General features: G+C 42.3%; 1 protein-coding gene across 1 annotated transcript; it reads right to left on the bottom strand.

Annotated features, from left to right (window-relative positions):
- Positions 1 to 2,256: 2,256 nt before the first annotated feature.
- Positions 2,257 to 14,080, bottom strand: stx12 (syntaxin 12). The gene is made up of 10 exons (XM_031279097.2): positions 13,930 to 14,080; positions 13,018 to 13,158; positions 10,797 to 10,866; positions 9,369 to 9,468; positions 8,744 to 8,881; positions 8,539 to 8,582; positions 7,025 to 7,130; positions 6,821 to 6,893; positions 5,371 to 5,453; positions 2,257 to 2,976 (listed from the first exon to the last, which is right to left on the bottom strand). The coding sequence occupies exons 2-10, from the start codon at positions 13,115 to 13,117 to the stop codon at positions 2,884 to 2,886; spliced, it is 807 nt and encodes a 268-aa protein (XP_031134957.1). The 5' UTR covers positions 13,118 to 13,158; positions 13,930 to 14,080; the 3' UTR covers positions 2,257 to 2,883.
- Between the last annotated feature and the right edge of the window lie 1,514 nt (positions 14,081 to 15,594).

The following is a 15,594-nucleotide window of genomic DNA, read 5'->3' as shown; positions in this document are numbered from 1 at the left end:
AATCTCTGCATGTCCCTTCCATGCCTCTGACAGCTGTGGCCAGAGGCATCGTGTTTCCATCGGTCCGTCCAGGGTGCGATTTGTGAAAAAGCAGAGAGGGGGATTTGTTTTGATAATGCACAACAAAACATGCAAGAATTAAATCCCCCTTCGAATACCATGGATATGGTGCCACTCAGCCAGCCATGCCAAAACATTTATTTATGAACTTCAATATCTAATGGAAAATAATCTCAGAATGAAATAGCACAACGTGGTGTCAACATAAAACACAGCGCTTTCAAGTTGGAGAGCGGAGTTCACGTCGCTGTGAAAACAAAATACTTTCACCCAGGAAACGCTTTTTCGTTCCTCTGGAGTGTTTTAATCCCAACCACCATCTTTTTCCTAAACTTAACTGTCAGCACTGCATGACGGCCACTTTTTCAGGCTAAACTCCACTACCACGGCCCCTGAAAGGGAGCGTCATCTGGCGGTGCCTGTACCCGGCTCACAGTCACCTATTGGCGGCTAAACAACTGCCGCTGGTAGCCGGCGTCCAGGAGCTCTGTAGCGCCTAAATACAACCAGCTCGCATTTTATCGTTCTATGCATAAACTGTTCACATTACAGCGCTTTACTTAATTTAAAATACTTCTATTTTAGGTATATAATATAGGGTCTATTGGTGAAGTAGATGATCACTTTGACGGTGTGGGGGGGGGGTACATTTTGGGAGCAGAGGCAGGGATATATAGAACAGAAAGGGGGAAATCCCACGCACGAATTATCCGTGCATTTATATGGAACTAAGCTTTAGGAGCTTTCCATCTTTACTCTCCTCCCTGTTACGTTGCATTCGGAGATCGACGCTTTTTGACTGGCAAGATGGCGGCGACCGGAAAAACCAACTGCTGAAGTGCATTTTGGCGAGAGTTAAAGCCCACGCCTGCCAACTGCGATTGGTGATGATGATTGGTCATCAGCATGTGAGCATGGACTCTGAGTGAGGAGATGCAGTCATTGGATGCAGCTCGTGTCAAAGCAGTGAAGGTATTCAGTTTGGTTCACATTGACTGCTGTTTTGCTGGGTTCAGATAATTGTTTGCAGGCAGTTTTGTTTTACAGTGTGTCACCAAACCAGACCTATTCCTGTTGGCAGCGGGACAGGGAGTGTACCAACCCAACATTATGGATGACTGATCCTGATTCATTACATCTCCACAGGCCGTCCTCCATACATCCTGTCACTGCATTAGAAACTATTCAATCTTCACTAAACACACAACACCACCAAGTCTGCGCGCCTGCGTAGAACCTTCCTTCTACTTCTCTCCCTAGTAGCGCGAAACCAAAACATGGTGAAGCAAAAGCTGACAATTTTGTCTGGCAGACGAGGAGGTGGAGTTATTGCTCCAAACAACCTTAGATTACAAAGCCACAAAGGCACAACAGGGCGTGGACTGGGAGTCCTGCCAGTCAACATATATAGACATATGGACTGAATTTCTTCAGCAGTATCCTGTACCCGGAGGGACATCATATCCACACAACAAAGACGCTATCGGTAAAGCTGAAAGCCATCCGGACCAAGTATAGTCAGGCTGTGGATACCCAACGGCGGAGTGGCCATGGGCGAGTAATCTCTTATATCTATATTTTGATTTATGTAACGAAATATGGGGTGGGTCGCCAGCCACCACAATAATAGAGGCGGCAGACTTTTATGTTTTTACCCTTTAGACGGGAACGCGACGGTGGAGCGTTTTTAAGATTCCCACCCTGTAGGGTGGTTTCACTTTTTTGCGCTTTTAAGCCCCAAAAACGCCATCGCCGTCTAAACGAAAGGCACGTTTTTACGTTTTCACTCGTGAGCATTCTCGCGTAAACAGGGCCTGAAACATGAATCTTTGATTGGATTCAGGTTGAACTCATGACGTCATGAATTAGATCATTTCATTTTTTCCCATGAGTGACAGCTCTTATATATTTTATTTCATAACTTTTGAACATTTCCAAGTTATCAAGTGATTTGATGTACATTTGACATTTTTAAAATATCTTTTTTTAGTTTAAAGTGTGTCTAGGGCATCCGTGTGTGTGTGTGTGTGTGTGGAACAGCCATCTCCCAGTCCTAATGTTTCAGATCTTAGCATTCACTTTATTGAGGTCATGGTTGTCACAGTGACACGAAGGAATGTGACTCAGCATTAACCATCCAGCCAGAACCTGCTGCAGGATACGAGAACAGAACAGTGATGACACGCCCAGACCAGCTGAAGGGTTTAAGACATTTATTATGCATACTGTCAAGAGTCAATCAATTTAAAAATGGTTCGTTTGGAGACTGGACATTATTTATGATCCATAATGTTCTTATATAACGCAGCACTTTGTAATATTTACAGACATGGATTGGATTCATATTGGTAATCTGTTCGAGCTTTCATTTTACAACATGTATATTACAATCACCAGGAGTCATACAAGTCAGCCAGCCACGCCACACACTTTACATCAGAAGATGTCACAACAAGTAACAAAAACATGACGGCCCCTTAAAACCAGATCACTTTACTTTGACAAGTCGTGGGTTTCTTTATTTGTGTAGCCTGTTCTGAAATACAGTGACAGATAGTGTTAGTGCAGTAAATTAGACAAGAAATGAACGGTCGCTCCCCTACATCACCTCAGTCCTTCATCTCACTTTAAATAACAAAAAACAGGCTTGATCAGTTCCGATTCAGTGTGTTCCACATGGACCCCCCCTCTGCACAGATCTAACCCCTGAAGCCTCTTCTTCTTCTTCTTCTTCTTCTTCTTCTCGTGATTCCAAGCAGGTACTTGCATGTGGGAAGGGCAGAGTAAAATATGGATGGGACACATGGGCTGTGCAGAGTCACCTCACTTAGCAGCTTGCCAAATGATGATGCCCAGTATGACGAGCACGATGGAACAAACCAGAGCCAGGATACACATCTTCTTCCGGGACTTTTGCTGGGATGAAAAAGCAGAGCGAGGACGGTTAGTGTTAGGGACAGCACTGAGGGTCTTTCACACATTTGTGCCAGTAAATAGCACGTCTATTTAAAAATGTAGCCCATCTATATCTATTGGCGTTTTTCCATTACATGGTAGCTGCTCGACTCGACTTTTTTAGGGTTGGGTATCGTTTGGATTTTTACGATTCTGATGCCAAACCGGTAGTTTTAAAACGATTCCGATTCCTAAACCGATTCTTCTAAGTGTAATATGTTTACTAGCGACCACGTGTAGTGAATGGTTAATATGCTTTTACGTCCGTTTTGGTGAGCCCAGAGGGAAAATATGGAATTTTAAAAGTAGCCTACATTTACGGTAGCTAGCTAAAGGTAGACTACAGAGAAAGTGTGATGTTTTTACTTCCGTTTCGGAGCAACAGAGGGAAAATATTTCAGTCGACACATTAAGTGGAACCGAAATGAGGAACACGAAATTTGCGTTCCAATCCGTTCCGATTCCTACCGGTTGTGCAGGAACTGGTTCCATAGTGGAATCGGTTTTCGGTACCCAACCCTATTCTTTTTTGGTTTTCCATTATGAAAAAGTACCTGCTATCTGCTTTTTTTTTTTTTTTTTTTTTTTTTTAAAATGGCGCTTACCCGCTGCTAGTACCAGCTCTACTCGACCCGGCCGCGGTGCCCCGTCCTCCATTTTCCATTGCAGATTTAGTACCGCCTCAAGCGCAGAGCATGCCTGGTTGTCATAGTGACGCTGCAGGAAACTGCCGTGACCTAACGCGACACACACACAGAACGTTAAAGGTGTGTTGTTTTGGATTCTCGGCATGTTGCCACAGCCAGAAGACTAATTTAGTTTCAAAAGGAGCTGGAGGCAGCAAAAAAAAAACGCCGCTGGCTAAACTATTTAAAAATGGCGGGTTTGTTCAGGACAGTGATGACGCAGTGATTAGTGATGATTCTCTCCGACCAATCAGCAGTCTGCAGGTTTTCACGTCACCTTTTGGTATCGGCTCAGCTCACTTGGAACCTCGACGGAGGTGGTACTAAAAAAAGTACATCTTAGCAGGTACCAGGTACTTTTTTTTATAATGGAAAACCAAAAAAGGTGAGTCAAGGCGAGTCGAGCAGTTAACATGTAATGGAAAAACGCTATAAGAGTCTATACTGAATCTGAAACGTTGGTATTTCACTGGGTTATTTCCTGAAGCAGTTGTGATTTTTTGCTGATTTCGGGTCCCGATAAATAAAAGCCAATCAAGAATAAAATGACTTTTGCTCACATGATCAATAGGTTTTCTCAGACAGGGCTCCGGCTAACTTTTTACATTGGTTGCACTGGTGCATGTAACGTTTTTCATTTAGGTGCACCCAAACATTTTGTGCACATTACAATGCTACCAGGTTAGTTTGTGCTAACTGTGTGCCAGTGATGAACTTGAGTGGCGTCTTTTTGTGTTTCTCACGGGACGCAGCATGTCCAACCGCTGGACGAGGTAGTGGGGATGTCCTTAAACCACTACAACTGTTTTAATGCAACATCCAAAACAAGGCTTTAAAACTGACAAAATGAACATGAAAAAAGAAATCTGAAAATAATGACACATAGTCCATAGTTAGGGCCCTATAGATGCTGATTGAATCACACCATATTATTCATAACTTCATAATAACTATTTCAATGTGTGGCATGTCTTCTTTCTGTTCAAACTGGAGCTGTTGGATTCCACTCTAGGCAATGCTTGGGATTCCACCAGCATTGCTCAGGCAGTTATGATATGAACACACACACACACACACACACACACACACACACACACACACACACACACACACACACACACACACACACACACACACACACACACACACACACACACACACACACACACACACACACACACGTTTTGAAAGTGAGATCTGATCACAAGTGGTCACTCAGGACGGATTTCGAGACACTTCAGAATTCACTTAGGACGGATTTTAACGCCGGGTGGAAATGGGGTCAGAGGGATAAACATACTTTGTTGTCAAGGTAACATAAAGAGAATTATTCCATGTGCACTAGCCAACATTGTGCTGCGTTTTGTAGTAATGTAATGAGGAAAAGCAGGGCAGTGAATAACATGCCTGTTCGGCCCTGCCCATAGGAAATACCATCACATAGCTGTTTACCACGGCCCAGTTGACTGTGGGTTTACTTTAGGAAAAACAACCATCAGTCGATGATTGTGTGACGGTGCAAAACTTTCACTTCTGGGGGAATGCTTGGAACACAAATATCGGTGTCAGCCCTGGTGTGAAAGGGTTGAACGTGAACAATAGTCTACGACCGTATTTTTGATTGGTCCCCTTTGTGAAAAGGCCTTCAGAGTGACAGCTGCTGACTCACCTGGTAGTAGACGGCTCTCTGGAGCTGCTCTGTTCCTCGCTCTACATGAACTTCAGCATTCTCCACGTTTGCCTCGATGCTATCTGCAGGGCACAAAACACAGCAGGCTCAGGCCCACGACTCTCACCCTGCGACTGGCCAGAGGCCTGTACTACCAATCAAGATCAACATGCCCTGGATTTATTTCAGTTACCCGGCTTCACCTAACCTAACAACCGCGGCCCCGCATAAGCTGTGTCACGACGGTGGTTAACAACTAGTTCAGCACGTTCACATAAAAGAGGCGGTGTTTGCACTGCATGACCAATCGCAAACATCTACCAGAGATATGTTACATAAGAAGAGCAACTCTACATAAATATGAAGAACACAGACACGGTCTTACAGGAAAAACGCAATACAGTCGCTGCGTCCTAAAACAGGAAGGAAAGCTGGCAAAAAAAAATGACACCGTTATGCGTAAATCACAACGCTTATCAATATCACTTCCCAAACAGTCAGGCACAAGATCTGACCATAATTACACTTGTGCTTTCCATGAACTGTCGTTGCTTTAGCCTATTATTTCAGTTGCACCCCTGGCAGTGGGAAGCGATCGTGAAAGCAAATAAAAAAATATAAAAACATAATTCAAGAAGCCGACAAATAGCCTATACGCAATTCCCTGAGCTGAAAATCTAGATCTTTCATAACTCTCTCGCCTACTTCCTTCTTCAGTTATCAGTCAGCAGAAAGCAGAGAGCATGAAGGAAACAGGATTGGTCACCTGTTTCCAGACACCATCTCCTGTGTGTGTGTGTGTGTGTGTGTGTGTGTGTGTGTGTGTGTGTGTGTGTGTGTGTGTGTGTGTGTGTGTGTGTGTGTGTGTGTGTGAGAGAGAGAATAAGTGAAGGCTGAAGTAGGATGCCGTAGATGTTCGGCCTTTAACAGCACAGTTCATGTGCCATCTCCTCCAAACAGCCACTGTTGCTTTATTTGATTTTTTTCTCTAACCTTAAACGAGTAGTTTTGGTTTCCTAAACTTGACCTCAGAACGGTTTTGTTATTCAGAGAACTGCAGAAGCATTTCTCGTCCTCTAATAAACATGATTTCTGTGTCATTCTGAAATAATGAACTAGCACACGCCATTTGGTTGTTCCCGTTTGCTGTTGATTCACACACTCATCAATGTTCATTCAGCATTGTGGGGAATATGTAAACTCAGTCACAATATGGACATACGTATATGGTGTTAAAGTAAATACCCAGTAAATATCCTAAAAATTCAATTGAAAAACTTCTTTATGGACAAAATAACCAGACAGGAATGTTCCTTATCATATTCCTGCATATACACTGTAGTGGTGGTTTGGGTCTCACTGCTGCTGTGCAACTTTGAATAGAAAATAAGAGCACCAGCTGTTCAGATGTGCGTTGTCCACTGGTGTGTTTCAGAGAGAAACTACTCACCAATCATCTCTCCCTGATCGTGGATCATCACTGCCAGGTCCTTGAAGATCTGGTTTACATCCAAAATGTCAGACTGAAACACACACACACACACAGGGAAAGTTAGAGTGAGCTGTGGCAAGTGTGTGTGTGCTCCCTCCCAGAACATGGCCAGTAGCCGTGCTGGGGGCTGAGGCTCTGTAATGGGAGTATTAGAGTACGGACCTCCAGCTGTCTGATGTTGGTTTCTCTCTCCTTGATGAGCTCCAGGTCCTCCTCTGTGATGGCCACCTCCTCTGCCTGGGCGCTCATCTGGCCCCAGTCCTCCTGGCTTCTCACACACACACACACACACACACACACACACACACACACACACACACACACACACACACACACACACACACACACACACACACACACACACACACACACACACACACACACACACACACACACACACACACACACACACACACACACACACACACACACACACACAGGACAACATCTCATAAAACATGCCACCAGTTGGAATAATGTCTTACTGTAACAGCAGAAAACTCAACATGTCTAGAAACTGAAGCTGGCCTTCCTCCTGCTGTTTATTCTACATTGTCAGTAGGATTTTCTTTTTCTTTGGCACAAAACAACAGAAAAATGTCTAAAAGCTGCTGTGTGGTAGGATGCACTACCAACAGGGAAAAGAACCCAGAAGTATTTATAAGCTGTCGTACAGAAAAACTAGTAAAAACAGACGTGAGATCGGCAGAGAGAATGGAGAGACACTAAGCTAACGTTGTGCCCATAGTTACGTGTGCAGCAAGCATTTTGTTACCAAGACAATTATCTAAATGTAAGTTTTAGGCTAACTATATTTCTGTAAGTTAAGCTTGCAAGCTAACATTAGCTTATTAACTAACTAGCTAACTTATCATCTCTGGTAGACAAAGGGTGCTAAAATAACACTTTGACATGCTTAGATCTGATGTTTTAGCTAGCTACAGGCACTTTGTTAGCATATTGTGGCGCTGATTGTTTTGCCCTCCGCTGGGCGTGGCTTTCAGTGTGTGACGTGTTGCGCTCTCTCTATTTCTTTAAAAGGACAATTATTGAGCTTTTTCTCTTGAATGAATTGTGATACGAATGTTCCATGCCACATTAAAATCAAACGCCCACACAGAAACGACGTGGTATTGCATGTCAGAGTTGTCCAGAAGAGAGCAGCAGAGACCTGCAATACTAAAAGCTAAGTACTGCCATTTCATTTTTATGAGGAGGTGCAAGGGAGCTTTTTCTTTTTTGAGATGGAAACACATTGTCAATCAACAACAACTGTCCAATCACAGATCTGTTTGATTTGTTCATATTTTGGCATTGTATATCTTCCATAATGTTGGCTGTCAAACACATGTATCTATTGTAACAGATTCTATGTTGACTGTAATTTGGTTTTTTTCAGTTTTAGTGACACAAGTGTGATTTGTGAGAATGCCAACTACAATAGAAAATACTAAATATACAGCAGGGTTATTTCTTAAAGAGGATTAGATGCTTTTCACTATTGTGCACCATTGACAAAGTGAGAGAGCTACCGAATTAGTCCGTATGGTTACATTTCTTTCTGTATTTATTCATACAAGCATTTCTTTTCTAATGTCTTGATTTATTTAATTCATCTGGAAAACTTTGGGTCTCCATAATACACCTTGCAAAGAATGAATGACAATGTCACTTACTTATCGAAGGAAACAAGCTTTTCATCCCGAGAACTGTCTTCAGTCTGAGGGAGAGGGAAAAATCCACTATTGCCAAAGTCAAGTAAACAGATTATCAAGACATGATTCACATGAATCTGACGTTTGATCACTCCTGTCTCACTAATGTGGGAAGGTGAATTCTTTATGTGCTCCATGTGGTGTGAAGGCACTGACTCCTACTCACTGAAAGGCGGGATCCAGCTCTCGCTCTGGCAACCGACTCCTTCTCTTTCTCCGCTGCACGCCGCTGGACTGCTTGGAAGTTGTTGAGAGCTGATGAGAAATCATTCATCAGCCGGTCCCTCTGGATCTTCTGCTGCCTCTGGACACCACACAGCACAGGGAGAGAGATGGTGTGACGCCAATTAGAAAGACAAGGAAGAATACATACAGATACAGATTTCTTCATGCCAAAAATCTAATCAAATTCACCATATCAATTAAATCAGACTGTTGGAGAGAAGCTGGGATGGAAACAATTCAAACCACCAACATATTTTCATTTTTGCCTTTCTGTCAATCAGTAACAACCTTGATTATGTGGTCACCGTAACCAGCCCTTTGCTGAGGTAGTAAAGGCAGTATGCTGGGACCGCCGATAGGGTAAGACTGACATTAATGCAGAACCTACATGGTAGTCTTTGTGGTGTGTCCAAGACACAGGCGACTTGAGGCGACGCCACAGTCGGGCTTCTTTGCCACTAGTTCTTTGCCGTCTGCTCGGTGCGTCAGGGCCTTAACTCACACCATACTCATCACTGTATGCTAGTGATGTCTTTAACAAAATCAACACATAGACCGATACTTACTTGCTCTGAGGGCGATGTGGGCAAAGGGATTGATCCCAACTCTTTCAGGTGCTTGTTGGTTTCTTTTGCCAGTTGGTTGGTGTAATGTTGTATCTGCTGCCTGTGAAAACACCAACAGAATCACAAAAGACTGCTAGTTGGTCTGATCTGATCAGCCATCATCCTGCACGATAATGAACACCTTGCTAGCATATTTGACAGGACAGTATTCTAGTACATGTGTAATTTATAGTGGCGTAACGGACCGCGGTCCATAAGGATCAACACTCACGATTCAGAATGATTGTGAACTGTGGATTCATTGCAAAGTTTAACCATAATAATAGTGTGAAATAAATTTGCAACGCAATGTTCTGTTCATCTGAACGGAGCATGTTAAAATCAGTTGTATGTAGGGATGTCCAGATCCGATCACGTGATCGGAAATCGGGCCCGATCACGTGGTTTCAGACTCGATCGGAATCGGACGTTACCTCCCGATCAGGACTCGGATATATATATGTATATATATTCTCATTATTTTTTAACACATCTATAGTTATGTGGTGGCACAGAGTTAGACCCTTTTGACTCCACACAGAAACAGCAACGTGTGCGGCATGACATCACTTTGTTGCAGAGACGCTATTGGTTAAATGCCGGCAAAGTAGAACACGGAAGCAGCTTGAAGCGGAAAGCGCGAGTATGTCTGCGGTCTGGAGGTATTATAAAGTTGAATTATTATAGAAGTATCGGATCGGGACTCGGTATCGGTAGATACTCAAAATCAAATGACTCGGAGGCAAAAAAAACCTGATCGGGACATCCCTAGTTGTATGGACACTTGAACAGAGCATGTTAAAATCAGTTGATAGAGACAGTCATGGCTACTGGAGGAGCGGAAGAACTCAAAAAGCTGTGACGCCAGCTACAGAGCTCCGTCGTATCAGTGGCAGTTGGTGGTTCAGTTACCCGAGAATAGGGGGCTTTGAGCAGGGTACAGGAAACCATGAGCTGCCGGTCATTTCGGCGGACATTACGGTTAAGTTTAGGTGACAAAAAGTGAGCGTTATGCTGCGACGATAGTTATGTTTAGGCACCAAAACGACTAATAAATTTAGGAAAAAGATTGTGGTTTGGACTAAAGTGCGTAGTTTCTGACGCGTAAAATCGTGATCCGTTCCGAACCGTAGGTTTTGTGATCCGTTGCACCCCTAGTAATTTAAGTGAGCTTTAACGTGCCTTCAGGATGACCATGATGTGTATTTTAAAGAAACCATCCCTGATACAGTAATCATGGAGGCACATGTCATTTTGGACAGTTTAGTAGCTCTGAGGCAAGTTCAACTTTTCTAACCACAACAGATCAAGATGACTAGACAACAGTGAGAGCTTGTGTCGAGAGAAGAAACATTATGGGATGTCAGTGGTGATACGGTGGATACGTACAGACGGTCCTGGAGTTCACTGGTGTCCTGACTGGTCCCCAGCTGGTTCACCATGCTCTTGATCTGAGCAGCTGTCGGGAGAACAAAACACAGTGAGAAGACTCAATCTACGAATGGAAGAATTCATCTGGGTATACAAATGGCACAACACGCCACAGTAAAGCAACAACACCCGTACGGGCCAACGGTGCACGTGTGCATATGAACATGGCTCAAACAAAGATGTTTTCTTTAGTCTGTAGGATAGGACTTGTAGGCTGGGACGTCTCTGCAGCAACACATTACTTCATTCAGAATGGTTTGACGCATATTTGGCCTTCAACGTATAGCATAGCAGGCCTAGTGCTGAGGTTAGCAACAAGCTGACTGGGGTGAAGGCCAGTCACACTGCTGAGCTAGAAATCCCACCGGCAAGCTCCCGTCAGCTACGCACACATCTTGACGCATCAACATTTTTACTCACCTAGGATATTTGTAATGATCCATATTTAAAATAAACTTATACATCTTTTTTATTAGTAATAAATGGAATACATGTGTCAACTGGAAGGTTACATTTGCCAACACATTTCCCAGCATTGCAAAGAAGAAATAAGAAATCAAACTGAAGTGCAGTGTTTCCCCGAGGATCTTTTCCTGCAGCGTTACTGAATTGTTGTTTTATTTTGGGCCGCCAGAAGTTTTTCAGTGTGTTCGCTAACACGAGAAGGGCTTTAGACACATATTTGTACAAAGTTATAGAAGGCGGAATGACATGTAATACGTAGGTCGCGAGTCCATCAGCGGAGCCTTTGTTGCAGCCAACTGCACTGGAACGACCAATAGCCAATAACAGACTGCTAACTGGAGGCAATGTCTGGAAGTGATCTATCTATAAACGATAGCGAGTTTATCATGTTTGGGGAGATTTTTTTCACAACGCATCTAAAAATCCATTTTCTTCCCACCCCCAAGTGCATTACATAAAGGTGTGGGTGCTTTGAATATAGCCGACGTGGAACTAATTGAGTTTTTCAACGCACAAGTTACATTTTTTATTTATTAATTTTGTATTTTCAATGTCATGGCAATAGAGATGCTTTTTTATAGCCCATTGTGACCTATTGCCTTTTGGGAAAGTGTTTGTTCAGAGTCAGTAAAGTGTAATACAAAATTGTTTATTTTATAGTTCAGATAGTTTACCAAAGTTGACGGTGGGCAAAATGTTGCCTCAGTCCCCAGCAGGAGGATTTGGTCTGTCTTTGAAACTTGTACCGTCTGCTCAAAACAAATGAAAGAAACGTATCCTTATGCATTTCTTTTATTTTTCTGCTGTACCAAACCGTGACTGCTGGGGTATGAACGCCGTCATGACTCCTGTGTACTGGTACACCCCTGCTCATCAGATTTCAACAGACCAGTAAACATTCTGTCATCCAACATTGTTAAACATTTGAATGTCAGTAGACAACATAGAATTAAATTACAAATTAGGAGTCAAAGTAATCAGGTTTGTTCTTCCACATAGGGGGCTTCCTTGTTGAGTAAGACAAAGCAGGAATTTGGTACTCAAGCACTCTGGAAGATCCAGAACAAGGACTATAGATTTTGTCCCCCATCATTTACATTGAACATAAGAAGATATTTCTTTGCAGCCAGAGATGGGACCTCAGTCGTTATAATTGATATGAATGTAAGTTTTTTTATGAATTGATGCAGTATTGACATTGGCATTTTTCTGCAGGACATGCAAGGTCTGCAGCTTCACATAACAGAGATTGGCAATATGTGGTCAGATTGTTGTTTTTTTAATCTTATGTGTATAAAAGCCAACCTTTGCCTGACTAACTCTGCATATATAACATATTAATCCTAATGATTAGGTCTATGCATAGTCAGAATGTATGTAATATTATTACAACTCACTGATGATCATTTTTATTGAGTATTTTTTTTTTTATTTATAGATTTAACTTTTGGTCTATAAAATGAGTGAATACTAGTTTCCCAGAATACTAGATGACATCTTCAAATGTCTCGTTATGTAGGTCAAACAGTCCATTCATGAATGACTGATGAAATAACAAATTGTCCGGTTTGAATATCCCTATTGAATATGAAAATAATGATTGATACACGGATTGGTATGGAATGACCCTTCAGTAAGTGAGCCAGTAACAATGTGGCCAGTCTTGCTCACATTGAAACAAAAAGAACTACCGATAGAGCAGTGAAGCACTTACTGTTCTGTGTGATCTTCTGGATGTTGGAGCTACATGTCTGTATGAGGGTGTTGAAGTCCCGGGGGACGGGGCGGTAGCTCTCTGCTTTGCCGTATGACATGTCTGCCAGAGAGTGCTAGTGCCTTAGTTGGAGAGCTTTGGCTGCAGACAAACAGAAGGAAAAAAGGTTTAACAAGCTAGATGCCATCAAAGGTGTTCCTTAACTGTCAGGTTTGCTTTAAGATTTAAATAGGCAAGACAAGAACAATGATAGTGTGGGCCCAAGAGTGACCATTGTAACAAGAGCATCAACACAGCTGATGCTGGGGTGGGGTGGGTGGGTGGGGTGGTACAACTGAATGTGTTTACTTTACGGTAAAGTAGTGTCACTCTTGCTACGTGTCACATGGTCCGTTTACAGCTCGGGAATAATGAGGATTTTATTGTTTTATTGACGGGAGAGATTAGCTTGTATAACTTAGTCTGAATAACAACTGTTAGCTCGCTAACAAGCTAGCTTGCTAATGTCAAATCATTTAAGATGATTGAAATCAATTAAATGTAACGGTAAGACTAGTGATGTGTGTTAAATCACAATGGGAACGTATCGTTAACATGGTTCGCATACACATTTGTGATCTAACGTTACGTATTAAGCCAGTTAGCTCAAGTGGCTGTGTAGCTATGTATATGTATGTATATTGCCGCAAGTTACGGGAAGCTGTAACTACACAATTATGCTCAGCTGTTAGCTTTCTAGCTAACTGGCGCTAACTTGGCAGCTTTCAGTTGTTTAGGATACACTGGCTAACGTTATCCTAAACAGCTAACGTTAAGCGTGTTCTTTACCAATAAATACTTAGAAGCAACAACATATTGTCAACAAGAGTAAAGCGTTTACTATAAAAGAAAGAACGTATCGATAATACTTGCTTATTTGGCTGTTTGAAATGAACACAGATATTCTTCGCATAGAGATTCTTCGTCCTGCCGTCAAAAAACTACCCTTCCTGATGACGTTATCGCGTAGACATCATGTGGCTCGTCACGCACGCTGCAGTACCGGCGGAGACTGCATTTCTGGGACTGCATTTCCAGGACCTTAACGTTGGTTGATTCCACCCAAATTCTACTTTCTGTCAAAGTTCTTATAGTTATAAAGGTTTTATATATATATATATATATATATATATATATATATATATATATATATATATATATATATATATATATATATATATATATATACCTTTGTCCAAATGATTATAGTTGTAAAGGTTTATTTCACCCAAATACTACCTTCTGTCCAAGCAGCCTACTTATTGTTTTAAAAATTTTCCACCCAAATACTACTTTCTGTCAAAGTACTTAGTTTCAAAAGGGGTTTTCCACCCAGACACTACTTTGTTGTTAGCTCATTAACAGGTATAATAAAGATGGACTTCATTAATTTAGAAACAGTAATAAACAACAACAATAATATAATACACAGTTTCCACAACCCCCTCCCCACCCCTCAACAAAAACAACAAAGGCCACATTTATTTCCCTCTCTTTTTATTTCCAGTTCTTATATTCAAATGAATGGGGTGGGGTTATCTCACAGATTCAGACCAGACCCAGAACAACTAGCTAGTAGCCTCACATATCATCTGTCTGAGGCAGTGCCAATAAAACATGAGTTCAGCAGATTTTTTTATTTTTTTGTTTTTTTGGGGGGGGGCTGATTCACTGATACAATTTCAGTGTCATGTGATCCTGTCAGTTCCTACAACATATGCATTAAAAACAGGGGGTCAGCCCTATGTTCCCACAGCCCAATGGTCCCACAACCCTATGTTCCCACATTTCTAAGAATTTTTTTTTCACTGAAAATTAGGCCCTATGTTCCCACAGCCCTATGTTCCCACATTTCTAGGACATTTTCTAAATTAGGTCTTGTGTACCTACATTTCCCTTCAAGGGTTAGGGTGGGTTAGGGGTTAGGCGAACATAGGGCCTAATTTTGGAAAATAATCTTACAAATGTTGGGAACTGTGGGAACATAGGGCCTAATTTTGAAAAAAATCTTAGAAATGTGGGAACATAGGGCTGTGGGAACATAGGCACGCTCCCAAAAACAGTAATAATGAAAAAAATATGTGTAGAAGCAGTTCATTCCCATTACTCTTGCATCTTATTCTAGAAGGCGCACGATCAGAAAATCAACTTGCCAGTCTCCTCCCAACACTACTAGCTTCTACTGGACTAGCCTGGGCCAGAGTGATAGAGAAAGGCCTGGGCTAGCTAGCCAGCTGACTCAAGTTTTCAAATATAAACATCAGAGTAAACACTGAGGAAACGGTGGATAAGATGAGCTTCAGCTAGCACGACCATTTCTGTAGCCATCTCTCAAGTCCCTCATCAGGATCAGGAAATCAACTCACCAGTTTCCTGCTGACTCTGCTAGCCTGGCCGGTTAAAGTTTTCAAATGTAAACATTAGGAAACACAGAGGGAAAGTTGAAGATCAGCTACAACCTATGGCTACGATCCTGACTATGTGGACCAGCAAGACCATGGGCCATCTCGATCTCGACATCAGAGGGGGCACTGATGG

Source organism: Sander lucioperca, chromosome 16, assembly GCF_008315115.2.
Source record: "Sander lucioperca isolate FBNREF2018 chromosome 16, SLUC_FBN_1.2, whole genome shotgun sequence".
NCBI lineage: Eukaryota > Metazoa > Chordata > Actinopteri > Perciformes > Percidae > Sander > Sander lucioperca.
The sequence above is the reverse complement of the archived record's forward strand: the minus strand, read 5'-3'. Positions and strand labels throughout refer to the sequence as shown.

Excerpts from the sequence above, each read along its gene's own strand:
- stx12 (XM_031279097.2), bottom strand. The coding sequence starts at position 13,117 with ATGTCATACGGCAAAGCAGAGAGCTACCGCCCCGTCCCCCGGGACTTC. Across the intron at positions 5,454-6,820 it reads CGATCAGGGAGAGATGATTG|ATAGCATCGAGGCAAACGTG; the intron begins GTGAGTAGTTTC and ends TGTGCCCTGCAG. Across the intron at positions 2,977-5,370 it reads AGAGAGCCGTCTACTACCAG|CAAAAGTCCCGGAAGAAGAT; the intron begins GTGAGTCAGCAG and ends TTTTCATCCCAG.